The sequence below is a fragment of the Simochromis diagramma genome, unplaced genomic scaffold (assembly GCF_900408965.1).
Source record: "Simochromis diagramma unplaced genomic scaffold, fSimDia1.1 OVJJ01000321.1, whole genome shotgun sequence".
In the NCBI taxonomy this organism is placed as follows: domain Eukaryota; kingdom Metazoa; phylum Chordata; class Actinopteri; order Cichliformes; family Cichlidae; genus Simochromis; species Simochromis diagramma.
The window spans coordinates 13,439,827-13,455,217 of record NW_024386772.1 but is presented as its reverse complement, the minus strand read 5'-3'; the positions used below and the strand labels follow the sequence as shown (position 1 = coordinate 13,455,217).

General features: G+C 42.8%; 1 protein-coding gene across 8 annotated transcripts in view; it reads left to right on the top strand.

Annotated features, from left to right (window-relative positions):
• LOC120745321 (nuclear GTPase SLIP-GC-like) overlaps window positions 1-9,078 on the top strand; it is a 37,132-nt gene extending 28,054 nt beyond the window's left edge. For 4 of the 8 annotated variants that reach the window (XM_040050139.1, XM_040050131.1, XM_040050085.1 and 1 more), the window contains 14 exons: window positions 60-275; window positions 3,617-3,823; window positions 3,916-4,091; window positions 5,296-5,389; window positions 5,472-5,559; window positions 5,674-5,795; window positions 6,060-6,233; window positions 6,312-6,463; window positions 6,601-6,718; window positions 6,854-6,962; window positions 7,064-7,194; window positions 7,403-7,484; window positions 7,674-7,755; window positions 8,044-9,078. In XM_040050139.1, coding sequence (XP_039906073.1) covers window positions 60-275; window positions 3,617-3,823; window positions 3,916-4,091; window positions 5,296-5,389; window positions 5,472-5,559; window positions 5,674-5,795; window positions 6,060-6,233; window positions 6,312-6,463; window positions 6,601-6,718; window positions 6,854-6,962; window positions 7,064-7,194; window positions 7,403-7,484; window positions 7,674-7,755; window positions 8,044-8,113 — 1,821 coding nt within the window. In that variant the 3' untranslated portion in view covers window positions 8,114-9,078. Of the gene's footprint in view, window positions 1-59; window positions 276-3,616; window positions 3,824-3,915; window positions 4,092-5,295; window positions 5,390-5,471; window positions 5,560-5,673; window positions 5,796-6,059; window positions 6,234-6,311; window positions 6,464-6,600; window positions 6,719-6,853; window positions 6,963-7,063; window positions 7,195-7,402; window positions 7,485-7,673; window positions 7,780-8,043 lie in introns of all 8 variants that reach the window. The other 4 variants (XM_040050096.1, XM_040050123.1, XM_040050114.1 and 1 more) reach the window with 4 other exon arrangements.
• The last annotated feature ends 6,313 nt before the right edge of the window (window positions 9,079-15,391 follow it).

Here is a 15,391-nt window from a genome sequence, read left to right as displayed (position 1 = left end):
TCTTGGGGCATAGGGTTGGGTACATGCCTCAATAAATGGCTTGTCATCTATTTTTGTAGGAGTGGCGTGATGAGTTGTGGTCATTTCGTCAGCTTCTTGACAATAATAAAAATCAGGAAAAGGAAGATGATGATTATCATGATGCTGTTGAAAAGCTGTCAGCGCTGTATGGAGAAGACTGGAGAAGGTCCTTTGAAAACCTCATGGATCGCAAATATTTCAAAGAAATTCCAGAATTTCTCCAATCCAAGCAGAAGATTTTGACATATGAATCAGTAAGACAAAAACTCTCATATTACTTTATAGGAAGCATTCTTGCAAGTGTTGCACTGTGAGCGTCAGCACTGAACAACTCCGCTGTGTTCCAGACTGACTATAACAGACAGCCATGATAGACTAAATACTGGGGATGCTGTCCTAGTTTCACCTGTGAAGACCACAGGTGAAACTAGGACAACCTGGACAAAAAAGTGAACTGAAGAAATTAACAAAAAACTAAGTAGAAACATAACTCATTTCTGAAAAAAGAATTCAGCATAGATTCAAAAGTCCAAAAAACAAAACACACTAAAAATAAGATCCAGTGATTACAACAAAACAGATCCTACTGAGATCCCACAATGACATTTAGATGATCCCATCTAAATGAAGAAAAAACTTATCTGCTCTTGTAATAACTGTGGTTAACAGGATCCAAGACTGGTCCAGGTATTATGTAGAGCATTATTTTATTTATTTTTTTATTTTTTTAAATCGCAGTATAAACCCTTACCTCTTCACACAACAGATTACTATTTTAATCAACTCTTACCTGTTTTAATATGCCTGGTTTTAAATTCACTGCTGAGCAAAGTTAGCAAAGACTCATTCAAAGTGGCCATAAACTTTAGTGAATCACTGTCTGATAGTCAATTGCATCAAGACTAGCATAAAGTGGTGTAAAACCCTGACAGTCAAAACATGCCAAGTGATCCACTGTAGTGACCCCTTGTAAATAAGGGAACAGCCTAAAGTAGCTTATTAATGTCTCAAAGTGGTGGACAACTGTGCAAAATGCCCACATGAAGTAGTTTCTGCTAATAGTAATACTAGCTGTTGAAACCAAAACAAAATGTCCACAAAAAACACTGGAGCACAGGGAGCAGTTCAGAATCACCTCAGGGGTCAGCAGCACAAAAGTCCATAAATCAAAGGTTCAGGGGGCCGTCCCAGAAGCCAACATCACAGAACTCCAAAATCCAGAAGTTCAGGGGGCCGACTGTGTGGAAAGCAGCAGCGGCATGGACACAGTTCCGGAGCTTGACCACGCGGAAGGCAGCGGTGGCGACAGAGCAGGTCCCAAGGCCGGCCAAGTGAAAGATGGTGGCAGTGACTGAGTTCAGAAAGCTGTCCATGACAAGGAAGAAATCTAGCCAGTGGCCTGGAATGTGGCCAGCGACAGCAAGGTGGTGCAGGCTGAGTTGTATCAGACGCAACAGCAGGAGCAGGTGGCGGTGCAGCAGGCAACAGAGTAGAAGCTGCTGATGCCAGCACTAATGGCTGGACAGGCTCCTCGGACCCTCCAGCTGATATGACGTGATGCTGGCTGGGTTCTCCTTAACCCCCAGCTAGAACAGATGAAAGGCCAGATGGTACAGAAACCCCTGGCTGAGACGAAGCTATCTGGAGCTGCGTTAGACAGCCAGCCAGCTCGGGTTGCCTGTCAGGCTGTCCATTGAGGGCAGGATGAGCTTGCCTGTGCCGTTGGTGGGGGCTGCTGTAGAGTGTGTGGACAGCTCGCACAAGCTCTCAGCAGAGACAGGAGGCTGAGACAACCCAGCAGAGCACTCAGTGAAAGCTGCTGTGGACCATTGGGGAGGCTCGAACAGGCTCTCAGCAAAAACAGAAAACTGAGACGCCTGGCAGAGCTCCCAGGGGAAGCAGCAGAGGGAGGCTGAGAGGATTCAGAGCTCTCAGCAGATGAGGGCGGTGGTTGAACAGGTGGCTGAGTAATTGACTTCACTGGTGACTGAGCTAATGAGTTACCTGGAAACAGAGCTAATGTCTGATGCCGAGAACTGAACAGGTAACAGGGCTGGTGACAACACTGGAGCCTGAACTGGTGGCAAAGCAAGTGAATGAGCTAATAACTGAGCTACTGACTGAACTATGGACTGCAGTAGAGGTTGTAGCGGTTGTAGTAATGATGGTGTAGGTTTGCTTACAATAACCAGTCCGTTGTAACTGTATGTCAGGTGTTAATTAGCAGCCAACATGAACGTTCGCACACAGGTAACAGGAAGCACTGCCATAGCCAAGTTAGAACCACAGCAACATTTCCTGGAAACCTCCGTAACTGCAGCAACGGCAGGCAGTATGGACAAACATAACATCACTGTTATCTACAGATGGTAGTGATGGTGGTTGTAATGGTGGCTGAGCTAAGCCTTCTGAGCCTTAAGAACACAAGGAAAACAGCTGGACGGGCTCAATTGAGCTTCCAGCGGAGACAGGAATGGGTGCAGGCACCTTCTGAACACTAGCCGCTCCCACCCGAGGATTAGGTACAGGTGTGGAGACAGACTGTGCCCTGGCAGTATGGGCTCAAATTGTGGTCATAAATATTTTGCACTTGTAAATCAGTTTTGTATTTGTAAATCAGGATTTGTATGTGTAAAAAGAATTTGTGTGAGTGCAAAAAAGATTTGTGTGAGGAAAAAATACGTGTGAAACTCTACACTCGTTTCATGTTACAAGTATGAATTTTGACCCTATTTTTCTTCCTTTCATCTGATTGGCCAATGTCATGTCAATCACAAATGTAACAATCCAATCAGAGAACAGATGGGTTTGGCTATCGGAAGGGTGCTGCCCTCACCCGAGGAAGGTGAAGGAGAAGGCTGGGCCCTAGCTGCCCTGGGCACAGAGACTGGAGGCAGAGGAGGTGGCGCAGAAAACACTGACACATTCAATATAAGCTAGACTTTTCTACCACCACAAATCATAGTGTTTGAAATTACAGTGTCTGAGTTCACACGACAAGGCTTGGTAAACATTGATTCACCAAAGATAGATTCAAAATCCTTTCTGCCATGAAAAAAATTATTTGAAACAACAGTCTTTGATTTATTGTTGTTAACAGTCTTAAATCTTACAATAAACTATGACCAAATATTGGGTGGGTAACACAGATAACACGACAAAGGGTGACAGAGGACTTAAATACATACATGACGTGATCAGGGGAAGTGGTGACACATGAGGACACAGCTTACCTGAATGAAACATAATGACAACACAGGAGAGGATAACACTGGACACTCTAACATGAGACACGGACCTTCAAAGTAAAACAGGAAACATGACAGGCACAGACTAGACACTGAACTCAAACTAAGAGCAAAACTCTTAACCAGAATAACACTGGATAACAGGATTATAATGTTCAAAACAGGACAACTAATGAATCAGAAAATAAACCATAATGTGGAAAAAACACAAGAAACTGAAAATGCTGGGTCAAAATGACCCAGAACCATGACACGATGTAATCATTTAAATTTGAGATTAAAAATGAATGACTCGACTTTTAGTGATCAAATTTCCTTAAGCTTTTTACTTTTGTTTTTTATTGCAGGCTAATGAACTTTCTGCACAATTTGTCAAGTACACAAGAAGTGAGTCAAAACGAGGAGAAGGTAATGAAGGAAAAAAGTGGTTTTGGCCACTAGTGAAGTGTGTGACTGTCAGGGTGCCAAACAATCCTTTTCTCCAGCATGTCACACTTGTGGACCTTCCTGGAAATGGTGACTGTAACAAGAGCAGAGATCAGATGTGGAAAGGGGTAATTCACATTTACTGCTCTTTGCTTATACTGTGTTGTCTGTAAACAGTCATCTTTCAGTGAAGCACTGAGACATGTTATTCTCCTTTCAGATAGTTGGAGATTGTTCTACTGTGTGGATTGTGACTGAAATTAACCGAGCAGCATCAGAGAAAGAGGCCTGGGAGATCTTGGAAAGTGTCAGTAGTCTGATTGGAAATGGTGGCGAATGTCAGCAAATTCATTTTATCTGCAACAAGTCTGATCTTCTTGATAATTCAGATGATCTGTAAGTAAATTTTGCATGCTGACCAACTACAGGGTGTTTCCATGTAAGATAAAACCCAGGCTAGACAAAGAATGAAGCACAGGGTTGAGCCTTTGTTGTAATGAATGCAGAACATTTGGCTCAAAGGGAGTCTCATAGGCAGTTACAGTTTTATAAAGTTGAAGATGGTGGACTGAGTAATGAACAGAGAATTCCCTGGCCAGAGTAGAATAGCGGATAATGGGACAGGCAGTGGAATTTTTTTAGTTCTAGAGGGACAGCAAGAGAGAAGAGGGTGAGTAATAACAGGAGAGCAGGAGGAGAAAGTGATGCAAATGACATTATGGCAGCTTTAATGTATGTTGCACATAAGGTATGATATTATTGGAAATGCATATCCTGGTCCTTACAGTCGAGTAATTCAAGAATTCTACATTGTAAAGAATAAGTAGCATTGCACTGTCCTTCAGCAACAAAGTTAAAGTAGTTGCTGTGACAAAAAAGACATTTGTATGTAAGCATGTCAGTGTGTTGATGTCACGATCCAAATAAAACATGCTGGCCTTTCTCCGAGTGCTTTACGAATAAATGCTACCAATCTCCCATATTTGGAAGTTGTTTGTTTTTTTTTAAAGAGAAATGCATTAAACAATTAAAGTCATTTTATCATAAATGACTGGACCTGCAAGGCAGACTCGCACAACTGAAGCTTAAGAGGTTTAATTACAATGAAACAAATATATAAAATGAACTGGTGTATTAGCGAGAGTATCCAATAACTCGCAGGGACGAAACAAAATCAAATGTTTTTAGAGAAATTAGGAGTTCTTCTTACTATGTTTACAAACACCGGCTAAGAGGGAGTCTGTAGTGAACAGGTAAGTATTTTGGTAAGAGACTCTGACAACCCAGGGTAGTAAGTAGGAGCATGAGAGGATATTAACCAGACTACACATTTAAGACTAGAATGCAACAAACTGGAGTACCAGCACCATCAGGCAGAGAAACATTGCCACAGCCAGTCTTTAAATACGATCTACGTGTTAACAATGAGTGGCAGGTGTGCAAAAGTCAGGGAAAGCTCAACTTGGTCAGAAAGGGAGATTTTACACATTTCACCAAAAAAGGCCAAGAATAAAACAAAACCACCCAGCCTGCCCCAGATTAATGATGGTGATGATAATAGTGATGATGGTAACAGTACATATATGCACATTTCTTGTAGTTCATCAGCTGATATCCATGATCGAATAGTTAAAAGAAACCTGCAAGCCAAGGATGGAGTAAGGAAACAATTCAACAAACGAAGCAAGATTAATGTGAGTTTTATAGGCTGATAGAAAATAATACAGACTCTCCACAGTTGCAAAGATGCTTTAAAATTAAATCATTTTTCCGCAGAAACATTTCCTTGATGACAGTTTCAGAGTGTTCACAGTGAGCTCCAAAGAGTTCCTAAAAGGGAAGCATCTAAGTCCAGAAGAAACTGGTAGGTGAAGTCTCAGTGCACATGTTGTTTTAGTTTGCTCTGACTGAAAGAAGAATTATTTATTTTGAATTATAGTATGTAATGTTAAACTGTGGCACTGAAATTTCTTAACAGAAATAACCAAACTTCAGGGATTTTTGCAAGATCTCAATGACTGTCACTCTGAGACAATAAACTATGTGAATGGAGCTTATGGGATTCTGTCTTTGATTCAAAGAGCCAACTCCAGAGGAGTGGTAAGGTCAAGTAAAAGATATACAACAACATTCGCTTACATGTTGGCATTTTTCATTTGTCTTTGTGTTTACAATTCTGTTTTTTGTTTATTTATTAATTTATGAGTTATTAAGTGATCGATTGATTCATGTATTTTTGCTGTTCTATTTTACTTCTCAGGTTCATTATTCAAGGAGAGTGACTTTTAAAACCAAGTGAAGTTCATAAATGTATAAGAAACGACAAGTATTTTTTATGGTTTTATCCCTTCAAATATTTTTCAGGGTGATAAAAAAGGCAGGATTTGTGCAAAACTTGAGAGAATCATGATCCTCCAACTTGATAATGTCAAAAAAGATATGGAAAAGACCTTTCTGGCTTTCGAAAAATGTCTTGCTTATGGCGTTGAGAAATCCAAACGTTCATATGGAGAAAAACTCAAGAATTTCTTGTATCAAGTATGTATTTTAACTCTAGTTGTAACAAAAAACACATTTTACACAAATATATATTTAAATAATTGTTTTGTGTTCCAGGGAAGGAACAGTGGTTTTTGTGGGGTACTGAAGCGGGTTGTTGAGAATTGTGGTGTCTACAAACCAAAGAACAAGACCCTAATTAACCTTAACATGAAGTTGGCTTCATGTCTGACTGACAGCATTGATGAAGAATTCAGAAAGACCTTCCTGTAATAAAAAAAACAAGTTCTAAACAGTCACATAATATTATCCAAAATATTTAATTTATTACATACCACGTTTTTAACATAATGATTATAAAATTGCCACTTCTTTCATTATAAACCAAATTTTTTACATGTTTTAGAAATGACTCAGAATGTGGAGCATTCAACGGAGTCATCAAGACTTTTTCTCTTAACACTGATTCTCTGATTGAAAAGTACAAAAATACTGAACTGCAGCTCAGATTTCTCAAGACAGAGGTAAGAGATGAAACTTTCCTATACATCAATTCATACAGTAAAGTACAGTAAAGTAAAACATGAAAAAGTTAACATTAGTTTTGTGAATTGTGATTTAAAATGATGTTGATCCATATTTCATGTTTTGTCTCTAAGGAAGAAAAAATGAAGGCAAAACTGAACAGAATCATCCGGAAACAGAAGAAAAAAGTCTACAGCAGTCTGACAGAGACAATTGAGAACATTATGGAAGAAGGCTACAAGAGTAAGAGATAAGATCAGAGATTCAATACATGGCACTAAAACGCATATTTATATTCATCATTATTCGGCATGAGAAATTTGAAGCTTTCTGTCTTATTGTAGAGGCTGCAGAATTTGAAGGAGAAGGCATGCTGTACTGCATGAGGGAGACTATTAAGAACCACGTGCACTCAAAGAAGGACATGTTTGAGCAGGCAAAAAATACCATGTTGGAGAAGTTGCACAGTTTAAGGGTTTGTCATGTTTTATGAAGAAATATTATGATCGTATTTTGTTATAGCTCACCTGAAGGCTTTTTCTATGTTCAACTGGATTAGACTTATACAAAAATTTATGTTTCCTTTTATTTTTTGTAATCCAGTCTGAAAAAATTCTAAATGTCATTGTTTTTGACTTTAACACATTTTTATCTGTGATAAGTAATTCGTTTTTTCAAAATAGGAAAACATCCTGGACATTCTGGAGAAAACTACGAAGGAATCCATTAAATGTTCATTCAAAACTGATGGGAGCTTACTTCCAGGTAAACGGGCTAGTTTGCTGTAATTATATTCCTTTTCTCTTTATCTGTGCAATCTTCAGCCTGATACCGCTGGGGTTTTACCTATTTGTCTATCTATTTTTTAAAATTAACTTATAAATTACCAAGTCACACACATAATTATGTGAAACACTGGGGGGGAAACAATTCAAAAAGTGTTTTGTTTTTCAGATGTTTCAACAGAGCTTGATATGGTGAAGAAACATTATGATCAACTTGCAGGCACTCCAGATGATGAAGTGTCCCTTACTGGGTAACTCCTAATATGTTATCAATGGTATTATAATAAATATTTTTAAAAAATTTTGTCCTTAACAGTGTTAACATTTATGTTAAGTAAATATGCTGATCAGCATAGGCTACAATGGGTCCATTTTAGGGGAATCTGCAATTTAACATTTAAACTAATTATAGCAATTAGTATTCTTTAGGGTGAGGAGTTATACAATCAATATTAGGATTTAAAAAATGTAGACATTATATTATTTCCATTTCCATTGGTTATTGCTCATTGTCAATCCTTTGTTCTTGGATGTTTCAGATTTGCTGACTGGGTAGAAACAGCAGAAGCCTGGTCACAAACAGGTTTTCCCAGAGGAAGTGCGGATTAAAACAAACAAAAACAAAACAACATCTAATTTGGTCTCAGTAATTTTTTATTTGTTTTCATTTGGTCTTTTTAAAAGTTGTTTGGTGATATTTGACTTTGATTTTGAGTATGTCATTACCAGTGATTTTGGATTTTTATTTCTGTAAGACATGTATCTTGTAATGATTCAAATCTTGAGGCTGACAAAGAAGTTTGAGGAAAAACTGCAAGAAATTTACATCACATCACTCTACATATATTTCAAATCTATTTTAATCATTTTATTTTGTGTGCTTAGTTATGGTTCATCCAGATGACAATGGCAATTATATAGCACATTTCAGTACATGTAAAATCAGTCTACTTAACACAGAAGATAAAAACATGGTAACACTTTATAATACAGCCCACAACTAAGGCGTAGTTCCCCTGTAATTAAATGGAATATTGATGTATTTTATCTAAAACTACAATTAAAATTGTAATTTTATTTACCTACAGATATTTAACGGTAGGGATTTCTAAAATGTTTAGAACTATAATGTAATGACTCCTGCAATTGATCTTGTAAACGTTGATTGATCAGTTAGGGTAAGTAGCTCCATCTCCATGCAGCTGCAGGACTAGTTTTATCTCTTTACATTGTATCCATCCTCAAATGTTTAATTTCAGTAGTTCTTTTCACTATGGAATTAATTGTCTGATTGTGAGGTGAAAAGTAGTTTTTCATCTCAACCTTTCACACACAAATATGTGTTTTTTGAAAGGTTTTCATACATTAGAGCCACAGCAGAGGGTGTTTGTTTTGAAATTGATTTATTTGTAAGGTTAGAGTTTCTGTTTTTTTTTCAAGGACACATTCACACTTCTTATCATGCTCTTTATTTGTTGCTTCCTTGCTCCCAACAACCTTTCTAAACTGTCATCTGTGTTTATTCTTCACAAAAAATATTGAAATGCTATTTTATTAAAATGGCTTATATTATGTCCTGGTCTCATCAGTTTTGTTTTCTTCAGTAATTACAAAGTCCACACTGAATCTCTGCTGTGCATCTGTGGTCGTGTGAAGCTATATTAATGTAACAGCATGTCAGTGTGTAAACAAAGATCTTTGTTAAATGTCAAAAACAGGTTGTGTCTGAAGGCTGCTACTTTTGTGAATATGTGACAAATTATGTTAGAATTATAATCAATTATAAAAAAATGTTTAAATCTTGGTGAACAATGCTCTGAGAAAGAATCATTATCTAGAAAATGACTTCAGGAAATAGCTGTGTTATAAAAGGCGTTTTACAATATGTACCAGTACAGACTTGCCCCTGACGGTTAAGTTGTCCTGGGGCAGGAACCATTTTTCCTTGGCTTGGCTTCAAGACTATAGGATAGGAATACTGGATGTATGTAAATAACTTCTGGCCACTATAATCCAGAAATTACATAAAGGGAAACAGAAAAAGAAAAAAAAAAGTAATAAAATCCCACACCTGTGTTTCACATCTGTTGGTAGTTGGGTTTTTTAAAGAGAGTGGCTAGAAGAGAGAAGGATGCGACATTGAGGATGTGGACAAGTGGGTGAAGAATTAGTCTGACAAGCAGCTCACCCAAACAGAGAAAAACATCCTTGCTAAAGGGTTGAATTTTGCTGTCACACCGAGACAAATCCCGCTAGTGAAACTGATCAAAGCCACAGAAACAGCAATTTGAAACAACAATATTGCAGAAGTGGAAGCAGAGCAACTACGGACGAAAGTTTCGGTCTGTCTCAGTGTGTTTCCTTTTGGAACTGTGTCTTCATTCCACCGACTTCACATACAAGGGTCAGTACTACAGGGAGAAACATGGGTGTGCCATGGGCTCCCCAGTTTCACCCATTGTGGCCAATTTGTATATGGAAGAAGTGGAAAAGAGGGCTTTGTTATTCTACCCTGGAACACCACCAAGCCATTGGTTCAGATATGTGGATGACACCTGGGTGAAAATCAAATCTCAGCACGTACCACATTTCACAGATCACATCAACTCGGTGGACCAACACATCAAATTCACCAGGGAGGATATGAAAAGTGCCAGGTTAGCCTTCTTAGACTGTGAGAGCTGATGCGTACTGTAAACCTACGTATACAGATCAGTATTTAAGGTTTGACTCTCATCATCCACTGGAGCATAAACTGGGTGTCATTTTACAATATGTACAAGTACAGACTTGCCCCTGACGGTTAAGTTGTCCTGGGGCAGGAACCATTTTTCCTTGGCTTGGCTTCAAGACTATAGGATAGGAATACTGGATGTATGTAAATAACTTCTGGCCACTATAATCCAGAAATTACATAAAGGGAAACAGAAAAAGAAAAAAAAAAGTAATAAAATCCCACACCTGTGTTTCACATTTGTTGGTAGTTGGGTTTTTTACTTCTGCTGCATCTTGATGCATGCTCAGTCATCCGACAGAGACTTACAATGCTTCTAGGTGAAAATACTCTTAAAAAGGTGTTTGACTTTACTGAGAAGGCTCATCTAGCACAGCACAAGAAGTCTAAGACCAGGCAACAAGGGAAGTTTGACTTACTTGGTATACGTCGGAAACCACCACAAAATACAGAGAGTGGCTAGAAGAGAGAAGGATGCGACATTGAGGATGTGGACAAGTGGGTGAAGAATTAGTCTGACAAGCAGCTCACCCAAACAGAGAAAAACATCCTTGCTAAAGGGTTGAATTTTGCTGTCACACCGAGACAAATCCCGCTAGTGAAACTGATCAAAGCCACAGAAACAGCAATTTGAAACAACAATATTGCAGAAGTGGAAGCAGAGCAACTACGGACGAAAGTTTCGGTCTGTCTCAGTGTGTTTCCTTTTGGAACTGTGTCTTCATTCCACCGACTTCACATACAAGGGTCAGTACTACAGGGAGAAACATGGGTGTGCCATGGGCTCCCCAGTTTCACCCATTGTGGCCAATTTGTATATGGAAGAAGTGGAAAAGAGGGCTTTGTTATTCTACCCTGGAACACCACCAAGCCATTGGTTCAGATATGTGGATGACACCTGGGTGAAAATCAAATCTCAGCACGTACCACATTTCACAGATCACATCAACTCGGTGGACCAACACATCAAATTCACCAGGGAGGATATGAAAAGTGCCAGGTTAGCCTTCTTAGACTGTGAGAGCTGATGCGTACCGTAAACCTACGCATACAGATCAGTATTTAAGGTTTGACTCTCATCATCCACTGGAGCATAAACTGGGTGTCATTAGGACGCTACAACACAGAGCAAACACCATCCCCACAGACACAGCGGCCAGGGAAGAAGAAGAACACCACATCAAGAAAGCCCTGAGTAAATGTGGTTATTCCAGCTGGACTTTTTTCAAAGCTGGGAAGGCGCCAAAAGAAAGCTCCAGCCGATCCAGGAGAGAAGGACAACCGCTGCCTAAGCAAAAACCTGTAGTGATCCTGTATGTGTCAGGAGTATTGGAGCAGCTGAGACGCCATCCATCTCCCATCCATCTCCCATCCATCTTCATCCGCTTTATCCGGGGCCGGGTCGCGGGGGCAGCAGCCTAAGCAGAGAAGCCCAGACCTCCCTCTCCCCAGCCACCTCCTCCAGCTTATCCGGGGGAACACCAAGGTGTTCTCAGGCCAGCCGAGAGATATAATCTCTCCAGCGTGTCCTGGGATTGCCCCGGGGCCTCCTCCCGGTGGGACATGCCCGGAACACCTCACCCCGGAGGCGCCCAGGAGGCATCCTTGTCAGATGCCCGAACCACCTCAGCTGGCTCCTTCCGATGTGGAGGAGCAGCGGCTCTACTAAGAGGCCCTCCTGGATGGCCGAACTTCTCACCCTATCTGTAAGGAGCCACCCTTCGAAGGAAGCTCATTTCCGCCGCTTGTATCCGCGATCTCGTTCTTTCGGTCACTACCCACAGCTCGTGGCCATAGGTGAGGGTAGGGACGTAGATCGACCGGTAAATTGAGAGCTTCGCTTTTACACTCAGCTCCCTCTTCACCACGACGGACCGGTGCAGCGTCCGCATCACTGCAGCTGCCACACCACTGCAGCTGCCGCACCACTCTGTCTGTCTACCTCCGGCTCCCTTCTCCCATCACTCGCGAACAAGACCCCGAGATACTTGAACTCCTCCATTTGGGGCAGGAACTCATCCCCGACCCGGAGTGGGCACTCCACCCTTTTCCGGCTGAGAACCATGGCCTCAGATTTGGAGGTGCTGATCTTCATTCCCGCTGCTTTACACTCGGCTGCGAACCGTTCCAGTGCGAGCTGGAGGCCTTCACCCGATGAAGCCAACAGAACCACATCATCCGCGAAAAGCAGAGGTGAGATTCTGAGGCTGAGATTCTGAGGCCACCGAAGTGAAAGCCCCCCGCCACTTGGCTACGCCTAGAAATCCTGTCCATAAAAATTATGAACAGAATCGGTGACAAAGGGCAGCCCTGGCGGAGCACATCACCCACTGGGAACGAGTCCAACTTATTGCCGGCAATGCGAACCAAGCTCTTGCAACGGTTGTATAGGGATCGAATGGCCCGTAGCAATGGGCCAGACACCCCATACTCCCGCAGCGCCTCCCACCCCGAGGGACACGGTCGAATGCCTTCTCCAAGTCCACAAAACACATGTAGACTGGTTGGACAAACTCCCATGCACCCTCAAGTATCCTTGAGAGGATAAAGAGCTGGTCCAGTGTTCTGCGACCAGGACGAAAACCGCATTGTTCCTCCTGTCTCCGAGGTTCGACTAGCGGACAAACTCTCCTTTCCAGCACCCTGGCATAGACTTTCCAAGAGAGGCTGAGGAGCGTGATCCCCCTGTAGTTGGAACACACCCTCCGGTCTCCGAGCCGCATTCCGCTTGGCCTGTCGATACCTGTCGGCTGTCTCCGGAGTCCCACAGGCTAACCAAGCCCGATAGGACTCCTTCTTCAGCCTGGTGGCTCCCCTCACCTCTGGTGTCCACCATTTGGTTCGGGGATTACCACCACGGCAAGCACCAACCACCTTGCGGCCCCAGCTCAATGCAGCAGCTTCGGCAGTGGAGACGCTAAACATGGTCCATTCAGACTCAATGTCCCCAGTCTCCCTCGGAATGCTGTTGAAGCTCTGCCGGAGGTGTGCGTTGAAGATCTCGCGGACTGGGGCCTCTGCTAGACGTTCCCAGCACACCCTCACTACGTGTTTAGGTGCACCAGGTCTGTCCAGCATCCTCCCCCGCCACCTGATCCAACTCACCACCAGGTGGTGATCAGTTGACAGCTCAGCCCCTCTCGTTACCCGAGTGTCCAGAACATATGGTCGCAGGTCTGGTGATATGATTAGAAAATTGATCATCGACCTGCGGCCTAGAGCGTCCTGGTGCCACGTGCACTTATGGACACTCTTATATTCGAACAAGGTGTTCGTTATGGCCAAACTGTGATTTGCATAGAAGTCCAATAACAAAACACCGCTCGGGTTCAGATCAGGGAGGCCGTTCCTCCCAATCACGCCCCTCCAGGTCTCGCTGTTGTTACCCACATGAGCATTGAAGTCTCCCAGCAGGACAACAGAGTCTCCAGTTGGAGCACCTTCCAGCACCCCCGCCCCCCCCCAGGGATTGTAAGAAGGCTGGGTACTCTGAGCTGTCCCTCGGCGCATAAGCGCAGATGACAGTCAGAACCCGTTGCCCGACCCTAAGGCGCAGGGAACAAACCCTCTCATCCACCGGGAAAAACCCCAACATACCGGCAGCAAGCCGAGGGGATGTTAAAATACCCACCCCAGCCCGGCCCCTCTCACCAGGGGCAACTTCAGACTGAGACAGAGTCCAGCCCCTCTCCAGCAGTCTGGTTCCAGAGCCCAAGCCATGCGTAGAGGTGAGCCTGACTATATCTAGCTGGTACCTCTCAACCTCACGCACTAACTCAGGCTCCTTCCCCACCAGAGAGGTGACATTCCATGTCCCTATTGCCAGTCTTGGCAGCCGGGGATCAGTCCGCCAGGGCCTCCACTCCTGGCCGCCGCCTTGCACACAATGCACCCGACCCCTATGGCGCCTCCTGCGGGTGGTGGGCCTGCGGGAGGATGGGCCCATGTCTCCTCTTCGGGCAGTACCCGGCCCTGTCTGGTCACTCACCCAGGACCAATTTGCCATGGGAGACCCTACCAGGGGGCCCCCAGACAATATAGCCCCTGGGATCCCTGAGACACACAAACCCCTCCACGACGATAAGTTAGCGATTCACAGAGAGGCAGTTGAGACACATTTCTTCTAAACACCGGGTCTTTGTGGCTTTGAGACGCATTTCTTCTAAACACCGGGTCTTTGTGGCTTTTAATCCCCAAAATACACTGCGCCAAAAATTGGTCCACCCCAAGGATCGGGTCCCCCGACACAAACAGAGTAACATAGTATACGCTGTTAAGTGCCAGGAGGATTGCCAGGATTTATACATCGGGAAAACTAAACAACCTCTGGCAAAGCGGATGGCACAACACAGAAGAGCTACCTCGTCAGGCCAGGACACTGCAGTCTATTTACACCTACAGGCCAGTGGACACTCTTTCAATGATGAGGATGTACGCATCCTAGACAGGGAAAAACGCTGGTTTGAGTGCGGAGCCATTTACGTGAAAAGGGAAAGACCATCTCTGAATCGAGGAGGGGGCCTAAGGGTACATCTTTCGCCATCTTACAATGCTGTGATTGCAGCCATTCTCGAACTATCTGTGAATGGTACTCATGGCCATTGATCAGTGGTCTTTGATCAGTGGGTTTTGGTCAGTGGTTGTTGATCAATGGTCATGAGAATTTGCATAATTAAGATTAAGGAACTGACCTCCCAGCCCATTGTTCTTTCAGTCGGCTGGTTTCAGTCATTATGCAAATATACTGTTTATAAGATTGGGTGAACCTGCAGTCAGCTGAGACTGCAGAAGTCACTTGGATGAGTGAAGAAACGTTTCTTCCACAAAACGTTATGTCCAGATGAACAGAATCAACTTTTGGAGCTTCTGCTGCATCTTCATAGTTGTGCGGGAGATTCACCAACCCTAAAGAAGTCCAAAAGAAGTCCAAATACACCACTGATCACTGGTTCTCAACAGCATTAATCTAAAACACATACTTCCATGGTTGTCTTAATACTTTTTCCTGTCCAGAGGCCTCTGTGTCATGTGAATTTCCAAAGCTAACTCAAGGACCATCATATGATTAGCAGCGCTGCCTAAAGTTTTAGTGGTGAAAGATTTGCATTAAAGAGTAAAAACTCCCGTTAACAGGTCAGGGCATGTTGTGTCAC